Genomic DNA, 18,211 nt, shown 5'->3' on the forward strand with positions numbered 1-18,211 from the left:
AAGTCCAAATGTATTGATGATACCATCATGTGGAGCGACACATTGGAAGAGAGCTTTTTTCAGGCATGCAACTGGCTCGACCTGTGCGGCCGTAATGGGATTACGCAAAATCCGACGAAATTCCATTTTGGTCAGGACACGGTCGAATTCGCTGGATTCGAGATCACCATGGACAGTGTACGACCATGCCAAAGGTATCTCCAAGCGATACAGGACTTCCCCACACCAAAAACAATTACTGACATTCGCTCCTGGTTTGGGTTAGTCAATCAGGTAACATACTGCTTCAGCATGACCGAGAGGATGCGACCTTTTCGGGACCTCTTAAAACCATGCACCCCCTTCTACTGGGATGCAACACTACAATCCCTATTCGAAGAATCAAAACGACTCATCATATCTGAAGTCGCAAATGGGGTCCGGATCTTTGACAAGGAACGGACGACATGTCTCGCAACTGACTGGTCGAAGGATGGGATTGGCTTCTGGCTCCTCCAAAAACACTGCAGATGCCCTGGTGAAACCCCACAGTGCTGCCCCGATGGCTGGAAAATCACCCTTGCTGGAGGCCGCTTCACCCATGCAGCGGAGTCGCGCTATGCTCCGATAGAGGGTGAAGCTCTAGCAGTGGCGGACAGCCTGGAAAAAGTAAAGTATTTTGTGTTGGGATGCAAGAACCTGATTATTGCCGTCGATCACAAGCCCTTAATCAAGCTTCTTGGTGACAGACGATTAGAGGACATCCATAACACGCGGCTTGCCAACTTGAAAGAAAGGACCCTAGCATATCGTTTCCGAATTATCCACATCCCGGGAAAACGACACTGCGTACCAGATGCGATTTCACGACATCCGTCGGGCGCCAGACCATCGGAACGACTGCCACTGGTGGATGACATTTCCTCCATTATGGATGTGGCCACATCGACTACACTAAGACAGCACACCTTGACTGGGCTGTGGACCACAGATGACGACACTGGCATGGAAATGGCTATTTCTATGGCAGCCATCAAGACACTCGATTCTGTGCGGTCCGTCACTTGGGACGATGTTCGGGACGAAACAGCAAGTGACACTCAGATGCTGCAGTTACTCAATTCTATTGAGCAGGGTCTACCTGCCAGTCGGGACGATTTCCCTGTGTCCATTTTGGAATACTTTCCCTTCCGTGAACACCTCTACACTATTGATGGCATAGTGGTCTACAAGGGGAGGATTATCATCCCACCGAAGCTACGGAAGCTTGTCCTTGAGAATCTTCATGCTGCTCACCAAGGAGTCACGGCTATGACCACCCGGGCCAGCAGCTCGATCTTTTGGCCTGGAATCACTCCCCAGATTCATGAGATGCGCGATCGCTGCTCACACTGCAATCGGATGGCCCCATCGCAACCAAGCGCTCCACCTACAGCCTCAGCTGAACCTGCCTACCCTTTCCAGTACGTTTGTTCAGATTACTTTCATCACAAGGGTCGGAGTTATTTGGTCACCGTTGATCGTTACTCTAATTGGCCAATCATTCAGCTAACAACTGGCGGGGCACAAGGCCTAGTGAAATGTCTGCGGTCGAACTTCGCCACTTATGGTATCCCCGACGAATTGGCATCTGACTGTGGGCCAGAATTCACGGCACATGACACCCAAGACTTCTTGCGTCGGTGGGGCGTTAACCATCGGTTGTCATCCACTGCCTTCCCACACAGCAACTGTCGTGCCGAGATCGCAGTCAAAACATCGAAAAGATTGATCACCGATAACACTGGTTCCAATGGTGAACTAGACACTGATCGGTTCCAACGTGCAATACTCCAGTACCGGAATGCACCGGATCAGGACACTAGGTTGTCTCCAGCCATGGTCATCTTCAAGAGGCCAGTCAAGGACTTCATACCCATCATCCCAGGCAGATACTTGCCATCGGACACCTGGCGGGAAACACGCAACAATCGTGAGGAAGCTTTGCGCATTCGGCATGCCAGGGAGATCGAAAGACTCTCTGAACACACGACAAAACTACCTCCACTGGCCGTCGGGGACCATGTCCGGATCCAGAACCAGACCGGCCTGGAACCACGAAAATGGGACCGGACCGGAACCGTGATTGAGGTAAAACAATTCGATCAATACGTTGTCAAGGTGGATGGCTCCGGAAGAATCACTCTCCGGAATCGTAAGTTCCTGCGACGTTTTACGCCTTTCAGCATGACAACTCCCACTACGACTGGCAAAAGTGGCATGCTGCCAACCGTTATGCCAAGTGTTATACCAATCGTACCGAAATACTTAATGTCTGGTACCCAACCCATCGCCGCTCCAAGAGTCTGTCTCAATCCTGTTACCACTCCCCAGAAGGGTGAACCCCAACATGTCATTGCGCCGGGCTTACCTTCACAGACACTCCGCTCCACCACCGCGATGACACCACCCGCGAGAGTCGCTAACCAACCACATGTGCAGACCACCGCCACACCTCCACGGTCACTGCCTATTTCTGCCCCCTTGACGGTTCGGGTGATGATGGACCAGCTGGAGGGGACTCCGGCGTCGGACAGGGCGATAGTGAACCACCCACCGGAGACTCCCACAATGGACCAGGAAATTACGAACTGCCCTCAGAGGACTCCGACGATCGATCGGGTGGTGACGGGCCGCCCAAAGCGAATTATCAAACCACCAGCCCGATTCAATTCAGTAGAATATCAATTATAAACTCATGTGATCCTTTTTCTCGGTCTCCAGTTTCGTTCTATTCTGTGTCACAATTGAACGTTTTTGGGAAAGGGAGATAGACAACTCTTGTATGGTGCTGTTCTCTATTGCGTTCTCATCTTGTGTAATACTGCGCATTGTTATTTGCATATTCTGTATCTATTATCTTATTCTAATATCTACCATCGCTTTCTTTGTCTTGCAGATTGATTGTTCATCGTTGTTGCTAATAAACCTGCATTCAATTGATACATTCTTGTTTAGGTTATTATACGGGACACATTTGATTAGATTTTGGGAAACAGATTTGCTCAAATTCTGACTATTTTTAACTCGATCGTATTTCACTCAAAGTTATGAGCGACTGAAGAAGAAGATGTCCATCCAGGACGTCATCACTATAACGCAATCTCCCGCGATCATTTCAACCTCAAAAAAAATTATAATTGCAGATTTGACAATAGATGAGGCATATTAACAAACGAATGAAACAGATTTGCTCAAATTCTGACTATTTTTAACTCGATCGTATTTCACTCAAAGTTATGCGCGACTGAAGAAGAAGATGTCCATCCCGGACGTCATCACTATAACGCAATCTCCCGCGATCATTTCAACCTCAAAAAAAATTATAATTGCAGATTTGTCAAGAGATGAGGCATATTAACAAACGAATGAAACAGATTTGCTCAAATTCTGACTATTTTTAACTCGATCGTATTTCACTCAAAGTTATGAGCGACTGAAGAAGAGGATGTCCATCCAAGACGTCATCACTATAACGCGATCTCCCGCAATCATTTCAACCTCAAATGAAATTCAAATTGCAGATTTGTCAATCGGGGAGGCATATTAACAGACGAATACCACCACATGGATGTGATTACAATATCAAACTTTTGGCGGGATAGAATGGTTTAATTTGAAACAAATCTTCCCGCATGACAACGTAGGTGTGGCTTTGCTACACAGATCTTGTAGTCTTTTATTTTGGCAACAAAAGTAGCTGCGGCGAAGGTATGCGCTCTACCGAGTGCCCGTTCTAGTTTAACATTAGTTTAATGTAATCATGTATGTTGGCCTACATTGCTGTCTTTTTACATTTGTTTAATGTAATCATGTATGTAAGCCTCCATTGCTGTCTTTTTACATTTGTTTAATGTAATCATGTATGTAAGCCTCCATTGCTGTCTTTTTACATTTGTTTAATGTAATCATGTATGTAAGCCTACATTGCTGTCTTTTTACATTTGTTTAATGTAATCATGTATGTAAGCCTCCATTGCTGTCGTTTTACATTAGTTTAATGTAATCATGTATGTAAGCCTCCATTGCTGTCGTTTTACATTTGTTTAATGTAATCATGTATGTAAGCCTCCATTGCTGTCTTTTTACATTTGTTTAATGTAATCATGTATGTAAGCCTCCATTGCTGTCTTTTTACATTTGTTTAATGTAATCATGTATGTAAGCCTCCATTGCTGTCTTTTTACATTTGTTTAATGTAATCATGTATGTAAGCCTCCATTGCTGTCGTTTTACATTAGTTTAATGTAATCATGTATGTAAGCCTCCATTGCTGTCGTTTTACATTTGTTTAATGTAATCATGTATGTAAGCCTCCATTGCTGTCGTTTTACATTTGTTTAATGTAATCATGTATGTAAGCCTCCATTGCTGTCGTTTTACATTTGTTTAATGTAATCATGTATGTAAGCCTCCATTGCTGTATTTTTACATTTGTTTAATGTAATCATGTATGTAAGCCTACATTGCTGTATTTTTACATTTGTTTAATGTAATCATGTATGTAAGCCTCCATTGCTGTCTTTTTACATTTGTTTAATGTAATCATGTATGTAAGCCTACATTGCTGTCGTTTTACATTTGTTTAATGCAATCATGTATGTAAGCCTCCATTGCTGTCGTTTTACATTTGTTTAATGTAATCATGTATGTAAACCTACATTGCTGTATTTTTACATTTGTTTAATGCAATCATGTATGTAAGCCGAAATTGCTGTTTTTTTTACATTTGTTGAATGTAATCATGTATGTAAGCCGACATTGCTGTCTTTTTACATTTGTTTAATGTAATCATGTATGTAAGCCTCCATTGCTGTCGTTTTACATTTGTTCAATGTAATCATGTATGTAAGCCTCCATTGCTGTCGTTTTACATTTGTTTAATGTAATCATGTATGTAAGCCTCCATTGCTGTCGTTTTACATTTGTTTAATGTAATCATGTATGTAAGCCTACATTGCTGTCGTTTTACATTTGTTTAATGTAATCATGTATGTAAGCCTACATTGCTGTATTTTTACATTTGTTTAATGTAATCATGTATGTAAGCCTACAATGCTGTATTTTTACATTTGTTTAATGTAATCATATATGTAAGCCGAAATTGCTGTTTTTTTACATTTGTTCAATGTAATCATGTATGTAAGCCGACATTGCTGTCTTTTTACATTTATTTAATGTAATCATGTATGTAGGCCTACATTGCTGTATTTTTACATTTGTTTAATGTAAACATGTATGTAAGCCTCCATTGCTGTATTTTTACATTTGTTTAATGTAATCATGTATGTAAGCCTACATTGCTGTATTTTTACATTTGTTTAATGTAATCATGTATGTAAGCCTACATTGCTGTATTTTTACATTTGTTTAATGTAATCATGTATGTAAGCCGAAATTGCTGTTTTTTTAACATTTGTTCAATGTAATCATGTATGTAAGCCGACATTGCTGTCTTTTTACATTTGTTTAATGTAATCATGAATGTAGGCCTACATTGCTGTATTTTTACATTTGTTTAATGTAAACATATATGTAAGCCTCCATTGCTGTATTTTTACATTTGTTTAATGTAATCATGTACGTAAGCCTACATTGCTGTCTTTTTACATTTGTTTAATGTAATCATGTATGTAAGCCTCCATTGCTGTCTTTTTACATTTGTTTAATGCAATCATGTATGTAAGCCTCCATTGCTGTCTTTTTACATTTGTTTAATGCAATCATGTATGTAAGCCTCCATTGATGTATTTTTACATTTGTTTAATGCAATCATGTATAGTAAGCCTCCATTGCTGTCTTTTACATTTGTTTAATGCAATCATGTATGTGAGCCTCCATTGCTGTCTTTTTTTACATTTGTTTAATGTAATCATGTATGTAAGCCGACATTGCTGTTTTTTTACATTTGTTTAATGGAAACATGTATGTAAGCCGATATTGCTGTTTTTTACATTTGTTTAATGTAATCATGTATGTCAGCCGACATTGCTGTCTTTTTTACATTTGTTTAATGTAATCATGTTCGTAAGCCTACATTGCTGTCTCTTTACATTTGCTTAATGTAATCATGTATGTAAGCCTACATTGCTGTCTTTTTACATTTGTTTAATGTAATCATGTATGTAAGCCTCCATTGCTGTATTTTTTACATTTGTTTAATGTAATCATGTATGTAAGCCTACATTGCTGTCTTTTTACATTTGTTTAATGTAATCATGTATGTAAGCCTACATTGCTGTGTTTTTTACATGTGTGTTAATGTAATCATGTATGTAAGCCTACATTGCTGTATTTTTACATTTGTTTAATGTAATCATGTATGTAAGCCTACATTGCTGTGTTTTTTACATGTATGTTAATGTAATCATGTATGTAAGCCTACATTGCTGTATTTTTACATTTGTTTAATGTAATCATGTATGTAAGCCGAAATTGCTGTTTTTTTACATTGTTTAATGTAATCATGTATTTAGCCGCCATTGCTGTCTTTGTTTTTTACATTTGTTTAATGTAACCACGTGTACAATACTATCACGCTTTATGTTAACCATCTACCATATAAAACACAATGTGTGTGTATGTATATGTGTATATGTGTATATTTGCATATGTGTGTATGTATATGTGTATATTTGTGTATGGGTGTATGTGTATATGTGTATATTTGTGAATGTGTGTATGTATCTGCATATATGTGTATATTTGCATATGTGTGTATGTGTATGTGTATATTTGTGTATGGGTGTATGTGTATATGTGTATATTTGTGAATGTGTGTATGTATCTGCATATATGTGTATATTTGTGAATGTGTGTATGTATATGCATATGTGTATATTTGTATATTTGCGTATGTGTGTATGCATATGTGTATATTTATGTGTGTATGTGTATATATGTGTATGTGTGAATGTGTATATTTGTGTGTGTATATATATGTGTATATTTGTGTATGTGTATATGTGTATATTTGTGTATGTATGTATGTATGTGTGTATGCATGTATATGTGTGTTTGTGTATATGTGTTTGTGTATATGTGTTTGTGTATATGTGTTTGTGTGTATGTGTGCATGTGTATATGTGTGTTTGTGTGTATGTGTGTGTGTGTGCATGTGTATATGTGTGTTTGTATATTTGTGTGTATGTGTATATTTGTGTATATGTGTAGATGTGTGTATGTGTATATGTATATGTATATACAGTATGTAGCCTATGTGTGTATGTGTGTATATGTATATGTATATACAGTATGTTTGTGTGTATGTGTATATGTTTGTATGTGTGTATGTGTAGATGTGTATATGTGTGTATATGTATATGTATATATACAGTATGTATGGTAACTATAAGGACACTTGGTAGAGAGCGTACCTCTGGCAGGCTGTACAGTGTACACTTTACGTTTTGTATCGATTAAAATTAATCGATTACCTCTGCACCAATTATCAAAAACTTTGGACAAAACAGGACTTTTTTTGTTGTTCGCTGAATATAATAATTAAACCAAATGAAAAGGCGTTGCATGACGTATTGTGACGTATTATGGACACAGCCACCTGTTTTACACTAATCAAGCAACCCATCCCTCTTCCCCAACGTGATCGTGACGACAGGTGTGATCGTGACGACAGGTGTGATCGTGACGACACGTGTGATCGTGACGACACGTGTGATCGTGACGACAGGTGTGATCGTGACGACACGTGTGATCGTGACGACACGTGTGATCGTGACGACACGTGTGATCGTGACGACACGTGTGATCGTGACGACACGTGTGATCGTGACGACACGTGTGATCGTGACGACACGTGTGATCGTGACGACACGTGTGATCGTGACGACACGTGTGATCGTGACGACACGTGTGATCGTGACGACACGTGTGATCGTGACGACACGTGTGATCGTGACGACACGTGTGATCGTGACGACACGGAGCCCTCACAGGCAATTCAATCGCACGATCACCAGAGGCTCCACATGTAGAAATGAAACGGTATTCAGATATTCAAAATGTAAACATCATGGCGACAAAGAAATGCGGAGTTGGTGAAACTCGAGGAGCCCGAAGGGAAACAAGCGGGGATCGGTGTCTCCGCACCCCACGACCGAGCCGTCATGTTTTAGCTTCAGGTGTGTTATTACCTGTGATTGCACTGGTAAAGCGAATGGGGAAATGAGGGGGTTTCCTGGAACAATCAGCGATTTGAACAAACTCAAGGAGAAGCCGCTCGTATCGAGAGCAAGAGTCGTCAAGGAAACCGCAAGATGGCGCCTTGCGGATGTGCGGAACATGGTTTGAATTAGGATCCTTGGCTCCGTGTCCACATGTTTGGCCCAGACAACGACGAGATCCATTAAAATGGCGTCCGTGACGATCACTCACGCCTTTCTTGGTACACGTCACACGTATTATACCTGTTTACAATTACCTGTGATGGAGAAGCCACACGGCTAATTTACCGTGTACACGCACACGGGACAGCACCGTAACTTGTACACGGGACAGCACCGTAACTTGTACACGGGACAGCACCGTAACTTGTACACGGGACAGCAGCGTAACTTGTTGTACACGGGACAGCACCGTAACGTGTACACGGGACAGCACCGTAACTTGTACACGGGACAGCACCGTAACGTGTACACGGGACAGCACCGTAACTTGTACACGGGACAGCACCGTAACTTGTACACGGGACAGCACCGTAACTTGTACACGGGACAGCACCGTAACTTGTACACGGGACAGCACCGTAACTTGTACACGGGACAGCACCGTAACTTGTACAAGGGACAGCACCGTAACGTGTACACGGGACAGCACCGTAACTTGTACACGGGACAGCACCGTAACTTGTACACGGGACAGCACCGTAACGTGTACACGGGACAGCACCGTAACTTGTACACGGGACAGCACCGTAACTTGTACATGGGACAGCACCGTAACTTGTACACGGGACAGCAGCGTAACTTGTACACGGGACAGCAGCGTAACTGGTACACGGGACAGCACCGTAACTTGTACACGGGACAGCAGCGATTTCCCAACTCCACCAAAATGTCAGATCAATCATTCCAATAAATGTGTTACCTCCGCCACTGGTGGTGGACCGAAGTTATGTTGTCACCGCTGCCTGTCTGTCTGATTGTCTGTCTTTCTGTCTGTCTGCCTGTGTGTCTAGTTGTCTGTCTGTCTGGTTGTCTGTCTGTCTGTATGCTTGTGTGTCTAGTTGTCTGTCTGCTTGTGTGTCTGGTTGTCTGTCTGCTTGTGTGTCTGGTTGTCTGTCTGATTGTCTGTCTGTCTATTTGCTTGTGTGTCTGTTCGTCTGTCTCTCATCTGTTTGTCTGTCTGTCATGTCTGTTTGTCTGTCTGGTTGTCTGTCTGGTTGTCTGTCTGGTTGTCTGTCTGGTTGTCTGTCTGGTTGTCTGTCTGGTTGTCTGTCTGGTTGTCTGTCTGGTTGTCTGTCTGGTTGTCTGTCTGGTTGTCTGTCTGGTTGTCTGTCTGGTTGTCTGTCTGGTTGTCTGTCTGGTTGTCTGTCTGGTTGTCTGTCTGGTTGTCTGTCTGGTTGTCTGTCTGGTTGTCTGTCTGGTTGTCTGTTTGGTTGTCTGTCTGGTTGTCTATGTTTGTTTGTGAGCAGCATATCTCAAAAAGTTGTGGACAAGTTGTGACAAAAATTTGGTGGATGAGGTTGTTATGTGACAACTACAAGCAGAAGAATCCTATAAGGGAAAGGATTTTTTTAATTATCGGCTCTAATTATCAGTTAATAGGGCTGCCACACCACGCGACATATGACATTTAAAAATGTACACTCTGCACATGTGTCAGGGATCACGTTTGTGAAGTTTCGTGTTGATTGGATAAAGTTCGTTTTTCTATCCAAGATGGCTGCCAAACCACGTGAACTATGACATCACAATTATCATAAAAACATTCTGTATGGATGTCACTCCTACCCTAAAAGTTTTCGTCTCAATCGGACATGTGGTTGCTGAGAAAAACGAGGTTTAGCCCGTATGTACGGACGGACGGAAGGACGGACAGACAACCCAACCCACCTTCGGGGGCGGAGGCATGAAAAGTTATGGACGAGTTATGACTAAACTTGGTGGACGAGTTGGTTTGGTGACGAGAACAAGCCGATTCGATTTTGGTTCAGGTCCGAACCCAGATCCGGCCTATCAGTGGATACAAAACATGACCTGTTCAGCCTGGCGGAGGTGTGCGCTCTACCGAGTGATGTTCTAAACTACTCCGAAACACCTAAACTGCCGTAAAACTAAATATAACACCTAAACTCCTTTCCTTTCTGATAACACCGAAACTCTTTTCCTTTATTAAAACACCAAAACTTATTTATTATAACAACTAAACGCCTTTATTATAACACCTCAACTCCTTTCCTTTATTATAACACCTAAACTGCCTGATTATAACACCTAATGTCCCTTCTAACACCTAAACTACCCGAATAGAACACCGAAAATCCCGTGTAACACCGAAACTTCACTTTTATAACACCTAAAATTCCTTGACACCGAAACTCCTTGTAACACCTAAACTACACTATTGTAACACCTCAAATGCCCGATTACAACTCCTAAAATCCCTCATAACACCTGACCTACCTTATTAAAATGCCTAAACTGCCTCTCCCCCCGCCAAGTCTTACACCTAAACTGCCTCCCCCCCCAACTCTTACACCTAAACTGCCTCCCACCCAACTCTTACACCTAAACTGCCTCTCCCCCCCCCCCCCCCCCCAAGTCTTACACCTAAACTGCCTCCCCCCCAACTCTTACACCTAAACTGCCCCGCAACTCTTACACCTAAACTGCCCCCCCAACTCTTACACCTAAACTGCCTCCCCCTCCCCCCCCCCCCAACTCTTACACCTAAACTGCCCCACTACTCTTACATCTAAGCTGCCTCCCCCCCCCCCCCCAACTCTTACACCTAAACTGCCTCCCCCTCCCCCCCCCCCCCCCACCAACTCTTACACCTAAACTGCCCCGCTACTCTTACATCTAAGCTGCCTCCCCCCCCCCCAACTCTTACACCTAAACTGCCCCCCCAACTCTTACACCTGAACTGCTCCCCCACAACTCTTCCATCTAAACTGCCCCCCTCAACTTCTACACCTAAACTGCCCCCTACAACTCTTACACCTAAACTGCCCCCCAACTTTTTATTTATTAACTTTTTCTTTTTTTTGTATAGAAGATCGAGGCTCGTGAAGGAGCTAACATGAATCACACAAAAAGTCAAACCGACACAAACCGACACAGAAAACGCAAAATAAGGGGAGCGGAAGACAAGATGGGGAGAGAGAGGGAAGGCCACAAACACAACATTTGAGAGCAGGCACATCGAGAGAACTGAGGGATGGAGAGGGCTTGGGGGGAGGTGGGAGAGGGATAAAACATATGAACACTGCAAGGACTTCCAGGAGAAGTTGGAATTTCAACAAAAGTGGATCTGGAGTGAATTAGCGTGGGAAGAAAAGATCAAGGTTTTGGATGGGGGAAGATAAGAGATGGTGGTGAACAGCTGTTTTAAAGACCTGGAGGGAGGAGAGGGATTGAAGGGAGTGGGGGAGTTTGGTCCAGAGGTGGGAGAAAAGGGGAATGAAGGAGTGAAGGTGAGCAGAGAGCCCAGATTTGGGCAGTTTAACCATAAAAGGGTTGCTGGCAGATCTTGTGCGACCTGTAGGAATATTTGGGGGACAAAGCCCAGAGAGTGCTGGGGGAGCAAGGCCGGAGAGGAGTCGATAGAAGACAGAAAGACCACCAACCTGCCTGTGAGTGAATGAAAGGCCCTCTTAGTTCGCTTCATCGCAGGAGATTCCAATGATTCTGAAAGCTTTGGTTTCAACAGCGTGAAGACGGGCTAGGTGTGAGGCAGGAGCACCAGCCCATAGGGGTGAACAGTATTCCATTGAGCTGCGGATGAAAGCCTTGTATGTGGTGAGAAGCTCAGGTGTGCCAAGGAAGGACTTCGCACGATGGAGGATGCCCAGTCGGCGACTGGCTTTGGAGGCCAGATTTGAAATGTGGTTTTCCCAAGAAAGATCATGGCAGATAGTGAGACCCAAAAGCTTGAGCGACAGAACTTCTTGGAGAGGAATATGAATGAATGAATGATCGTTTTAAGGCCATTTTCCCCTGTAGAGCAGGGGTTAGCCTTGCGGGCCCCATGACAATCATGGTTCCCTGTTTGAGGCAATGTTTTATGGCCGGATGCCCTTCCTGGCACCAACCCTTAGTCGCCTCTTATGGTGCGCAGGGATACGGTGTACATATTCTAAACCGGGGTACACACAGGGATCATTCATCCCATCAATCTAGTACTCAATTTGCCGACCTCGGAAGGATGACAGGCTGAGTCAACTCCACTGGTGTTAATTTAGCAATCGGCCGGGATTCGAACCCAGGATCGTAGGATCCCAAGCCGGCACCCTAACCGCTAAGCCAACACCAGGCTAGCTTGCTAGTGTTCTTCGAGAGGATTGTTGAGAAAGTAGATGGGAGGGTTGTCCAGTTGATCTTTTCGGAGAGACATAGTAAGAGTGTGAGATTTGTCAAGATTGAAAGACATGTTCCACTTGTTTGACCAGTTTGTGATTTTGTCCAGGTCTGCAGAGAGTGAGGAGGCTGCAGACTGCCGATCTGAGGGATGAGGAATGGAGCGGCAGAGAGTGGAGACATCAGCAAAGAGATAGAGAGGATTTTCCAGAGAGTTGGAGAGATCATTAAAGAAGACCAGAAAAAGCACAGGGCCCAGAACACTACCTTGGGGAACTCCAGCCTGAACAGGGAGAGGAGATGACAGAAATCCATTCAGGGCCACACGTTGACTACGACGAGAGAGGAAGTCCGCAAGCTATGCGTGGAGATTTCCATGGATACCATAGGAGGAGAATTTGGTGAGCAGAGCTGGGTGCCAGACCGTATCGAAGGCACGTGATATGTAAAGGGAGACAGCTCTGATTTCCTGTTTGGCATTGAGGACCTCCATCCATTGTTGAGACAGCAGAAGCAGCATGTCCAGAGTAGAATGACCTGGTCTGAATCCAAATTGATGATTGGAGATTAAGCCATTGGAGAAGAGGAAGGATTTCATATCCGAAGCAATGATGGATTCCATGACTTTGCTGATAATTGGGAGCAGGCTGATTGGTCTGTAGTTGCAAGGATCTGTTTTTGCACCTTTTTTGTGTAAAGCGGTAATGTTAGCTGATTTCCAGGATGCTGGCAGATGACCTTGAGCAAAAGATAGGGTGAAAAGAACAGAGAGAGGGTGAGATAGAGCGGCAGAGCAGGATTTTAGGACCCGTGGGCTGATTCCGTCTGGTCCAGTTGCAGAATCAGAGTCGAGGTTTGACAAAAACTTCTCCACTTTGTCAGGAGAGAAGGACAATGAGTCCAGGAGCAGTTGGGTTCGACTGGGAAAGGTGGGAACAGAGAGAGATGGGTTTGCGACGCAAGATTTTGAGGCAAACACAGAGTTGAGGCATTCAGCTTTGTCACGTGCGGTGTCAACTGTGTAGCCATTTGAGGTAAGGGAGGGGATGGAGGGGGAACAAACACCAGAAACGGATTTGACCAGACGCCACCAGGATTTGGAGGAGGGAGACAGGTTTGAGAGTTCATTCTTGAGTGTGGAGAGATAGTGCTTCCTGGCACTCCTGAGGGTAGACACACACTTGTTCCGAATTTGGTGGAAGGAACTGAGATTGCCTTCAGTTGGATTAGCCTTCCAAGAGGCAAAGGCAAGTTGTTTCAGGGCGACTGCCTCACCACAAGATTCAGTGTACCATGGACGGGAGGAAGGGTAAGACAACTGAAGACGAGATGGGATAAATCTGTGCATGAGAGAGAGCAGTTTGCTTTGGAAGAATTCCCAGGAAGAATTGATGTCAGAGGCAGTAGAGATGGGAGACCAGTCCAGATGATTTATGGCTGCTTGCAGACCGCGCCAGTCGGCCTGAGTGAAATGCCACCTAAACTGCCCCGCAACTTTTACACCTAAACTGCCCCCCAACTTTTACACCTAAACTGCCCCCCCCCCCAACTCTTACACCTAAACTGCCGCCCAACTTTTACACCTAAACTGCCCCCCCAACTCTTACACCTGAACTGCTGCCCAACTTTTACACCTAAACTGCCCCCCAACTCTTACATCGAAACTGCCCCCCACAACACTTACTCCTACACTGCCTCCCCCCAACTCTTAAACCTAAACTGCCCCCCACAACTCTTACACCGAAACTCCCCCCCCCCCAAATCTTACACCTAAACTGCCCCCCAACTCTTACACCTAAACTGCCCCCCAACTTTTACACCTAAACTGCCCCCCAACTTTTACACGTAAACTGCTCCCCCTAACTCTTACCCCGAAACTGCTCTGCCCAACTCTTACACCAAAACTGCCCCCCCAACTTTTACACCTAAACCGCCCCCTACAACTCTTGCACCTAAACGGCCCCCCCAAACTCTTACACCTAAACTTCCCCCCCCCCCCCAACTTTTACACCTAAACTGCCTCCCCACAACTCTTTCACCTAAAGTGCCCTCCCTTCAACTCTTAAACCTAAACTGCCTCCTCCCCCCTCCCAACTCTTAAACCTAAACTGCCTCCTCCCCCCGCCCAACTCTTAAACCTAAACTGCCTCCTCCCCCCTCCCAACTCTTAAACCTAAACTGCCTCCTCCCCCCTCCCAACTCTTAAACCTAAACTGCCTCCTCCCCCCTCCCAACTCTTAAACCTAAACTGCCTCCTCCCCCCTCCCAACTCTTAAACCTAAACTGCCTCCTCCCCCCTCCCAACTCTTAAACCTAAACTGCCTCCTCCCCCCTCCCAACTCTTAAACCTAAGCTGCCTCCCCTCTCCATCCCCCCCCCCCCCACAACTCTCCCACCCCCCCCCCCCCACAACTCTCCCACATACACTGCCCCCCCCCAACTCGTTTTACCTACACTGCCTCCCCTCCCCTCTCCCTCCCCCCCCACAACTCTCCCACATACACTGCCCCCCAACTCGTTTTACCTAAACTGCCTCCCCTCCCCTCCCCTCACCCCCCACAACTCTGCCACATACACTGCTCCCCCCCCCCCCCCCCCAACCTCCTTTATCATGTCACACCCCTTGCTGCCACCACACATTCTCGGATCCCGTCCTTCACGTCAGCCTCACCTCCTCTCAACATGCAGCTCGATGCTCTCAAGAGTCCGAAGTAAATGAGTAACGGAAACCAGCCGGAGCTCGGAAACAAGGTCCATCCGCGGGAAGCCATTGGTCGCCGCACAAAGGATCCTCCGATGGTCGAATCGAGGTGGAACCTCATGGAGAAAAGGAGGCACAGAGGTCTAGCTCGGCACAGCAGGTCTCGGATAGGCAGAGCACGGCGCCTCGGGTTCCGCTACCGATACACACGACGCACTGGTGGGGAAAGGGGCGGAGAGTGCGAAGTGATGGGGGAAAGGGGCGGTTTGGTGGGTGCGGCGAGGTCTCGAAGTTGTGGGTTCGAGAGGCGCGGAAGGAGCCGAGGAGAAGTGGGGCGAAGGATGGAGATTGAGAAACGAACATTTGGTTTGTCCGATAAACTCGACTTACGGTAACTCGTAGTTTTACCTTCAACTTCATAAATCCTTGTGTTTGACGCCAAAATATTTCCCCCGTTGCTGGTGCATCGTGCCCGGGATACCTGAAACCAGCCTGGTCACCCATCCCCAAACAAGCTACCTGCCCTCCACACAATCCAACCAGCAATATCCCCATTACATCCTCCCCCCCACCCCCCATCCCCAAACAAGCTACCTGCCCTCCACACAATCCAACCAGCAATATCCCCATTACATCCTCCCCCCCACCCCCCATCCCCAAACAAGCTACCTGCCCTCCACACAATCCAACCAGCAATATCCCCATTCCATCCTCCCCCCACCCCCCATCCCCAAACAAGCTACCTGCCCTCCACACAATCCAACCAGCAATATCCCCATTACATCCTTCCCCCCCCCCCCCCCCATCCCCAAACAAGCTACCTGCCCTCCACACAATCCAACCAGCAATATCCCCATTCCATCCTCCCCCCCCCCCCCCCCATCCCCATTCAAGCTACCTGCCCTCCACACAATCCAACCAGCAATATCCCCATTCCATCCTCCCCCCCCCCCCCCATCCCCATACAAGCTACCTGCCCTCCACACAATCCAACCAGCAATATCCCCATTCCATCCTCCCCCCCCCCCCATCCCCATACAAGCTACCTGCCCTCCACACAATCCAACCAGCAATATCCCCATTCCATCCTCCCCCCCCCCCCCCATCCCCATACAAGCTACCTGCCCTCCACACAATCCAACCAGCAATATCCCCATTCCATCCTCCCCCCCCCCCCCATCCCCATACAATCCCCCCCCCCCCCATCCCCATACAAGCTACCTGCCTCCACACAATCCAACCAGCAATATCCCCATTCCATCCTCCCCCCCCCCCCCCATCCCCATACAAGCTACCTGCCCTCCACACAATCCAACCAGCATATCCCCATTCCATCCTCCCCCCCCCCCCCATCCCCATACAAGCTACCTGCCCTCCACACAATCCAACCAGCAATATCCCCATTCCATCCTCCCCCCCCCCCCCATCCCATACAAGCTACCTGCCCTCCACACATCCAACCAGCAATATCCCCATTCCATCCTCCCCCCCCCCCCCCATCCCCATACAAGCTACTGCCCTCCACAATCCAACCAGCAATATCCCCATTCCATCCCCCCCCCCCCCCATCCCCATACAAGCTACCACCTGCCCTCCACACAATCCAACCAGCAATATCCCCATTCCATCCTCCCCCCCCCCCCCATCCCCATACAAGCTACCTGCCCTCCACACAATCCAACCAGCAATATCCCATTCCATCCTACCCCCCCCCCCCCCATCCCCATACAAGCTACCTGCCCTCCACACAATCCAACCAGCAATATCCCATTCCATCCTCCCCCCCCCCCCCCCCATCCCATACAAGCTACCTGCCCTCCACACAATCCAACCAGCAATATCCCCATTCCATCCTCCCCATCCCCATACAAGCTACCTGCCCTCCACACAATCCAACCAGCAATACCCCATTCCATCCCCCCCCCCCATCCCCATACAAGCTACCTGCCCTCCACACAATCCAACCAGCCAATACCCCATTCCATCCCCCCCCCCCCCCATCCCCATACAAGCTACCTGCCCTCCACACAATCCAACAAGCAATATCCCCATTCCATCCTCCCCCCCCCCCCCCCATACAAGCTACCTGCCCTCCACACAATCCAACCAGTAATATCCCCATTCCATCCTCCCCCCCCCCCCCATCCCCATACAAGCTACCTGCCCTCCACACAATCCAACCAGCAATATCCCATTCCATCCCCCCCCCCCCCATCCCCAACAAGCTACCTGCCCTCCACACAATCAACCAGCAATATCCCCATTCTATCCTCCCCCCCCCCCCATCCCCATACAAGCTACCTGCCTCCACACAATCCAACCAGCAATATCCCCATTCCATCCTCCCCCCCCCCCCCCATCCCCATACAAGCTACCTGCCCTCCACACAATCCAACCAGCAATATCCCCATTCCATCCTCCCCATCCCCATACAAGCTACCTGCCCTCCACACAATCCAACCAGCAATATCCCCATTCCATCCTCCCCCCCCCCCCCATCCCCATACAACCTACCTGCCCTCCACACAATCCAACCAGCAATATCCCATTCGATCCCCCTCCTCCCCCCCCCCCCCCATTCCCATACAAGCTACCTGCCCTCCACACAATCCAACCAGCAATATCCCCATTCCATCCTCCCCCCCCCCCCATCCCATACAACCTACCTGCCCTCCACACAATCCAACCAGCAATATCCCCATTCCATCCCCCTCCTCCCCCCCCCCCCCCATCCCCATACAAGCTACCTGCCCTCCACACAATCCAAACAGCAATATCCCCATTCGATCCCCCTCCTCCCCCCCCCCCCCATCCCAATACAAGCTACCTGCCCTCCACACAATCCAACCAGCAATATCCCCATTCCATCCCCTCCTCCCCTCCCCATCCCCATACAAGCTACCTGCCCTCCACACAATCCAACCAGCAATATCCCCATTCCATCCCCCTCCTC

General features: G+C 46.9%; 1 protein-coding gene across 1 annotated transcript in view; it reads right to left on the reverse strand.

Annotated features, from left to right (window-relative positions):
* Positions 1–15,488, reverse strand: part of MRC2 (mannose receptor C-type 2) — a 323,383-nt gene extending 307,895 nt beyond the window's left edge. Inside the window, exon 1 of the mRNA XM_078779556.1 lies at positions 15,229–15,488. Coding sequence (XP_078635682.1) covers positions 15,229–15,379 — 151 coding nt within the window. The 5' untranslated portion in view covers positions 15,380–15,488. The remainder of the gene's footprint in view (positions 1–15,228) is intronic.
* Between the last annotated feature and the right edge of the window lie 2,723 nt (positions 15,489–18,211).

The sequence above is a fragment of the Myxine glutinosa genome, chromosome 6 (assembly GCF_964187855.1).
Source record: "Myxine glutinosa chromosome 6, kmMyxGlut1.1, whole genome shotgun sequence".
In the NCBI taxonomy this organism is placed as follows: domain Eukaryota; kingdom Metazoa; phylum Chordata; class Myxini; order Myxiniformes; family Myxinidae; genus Myxine; species Myxine glutinosa.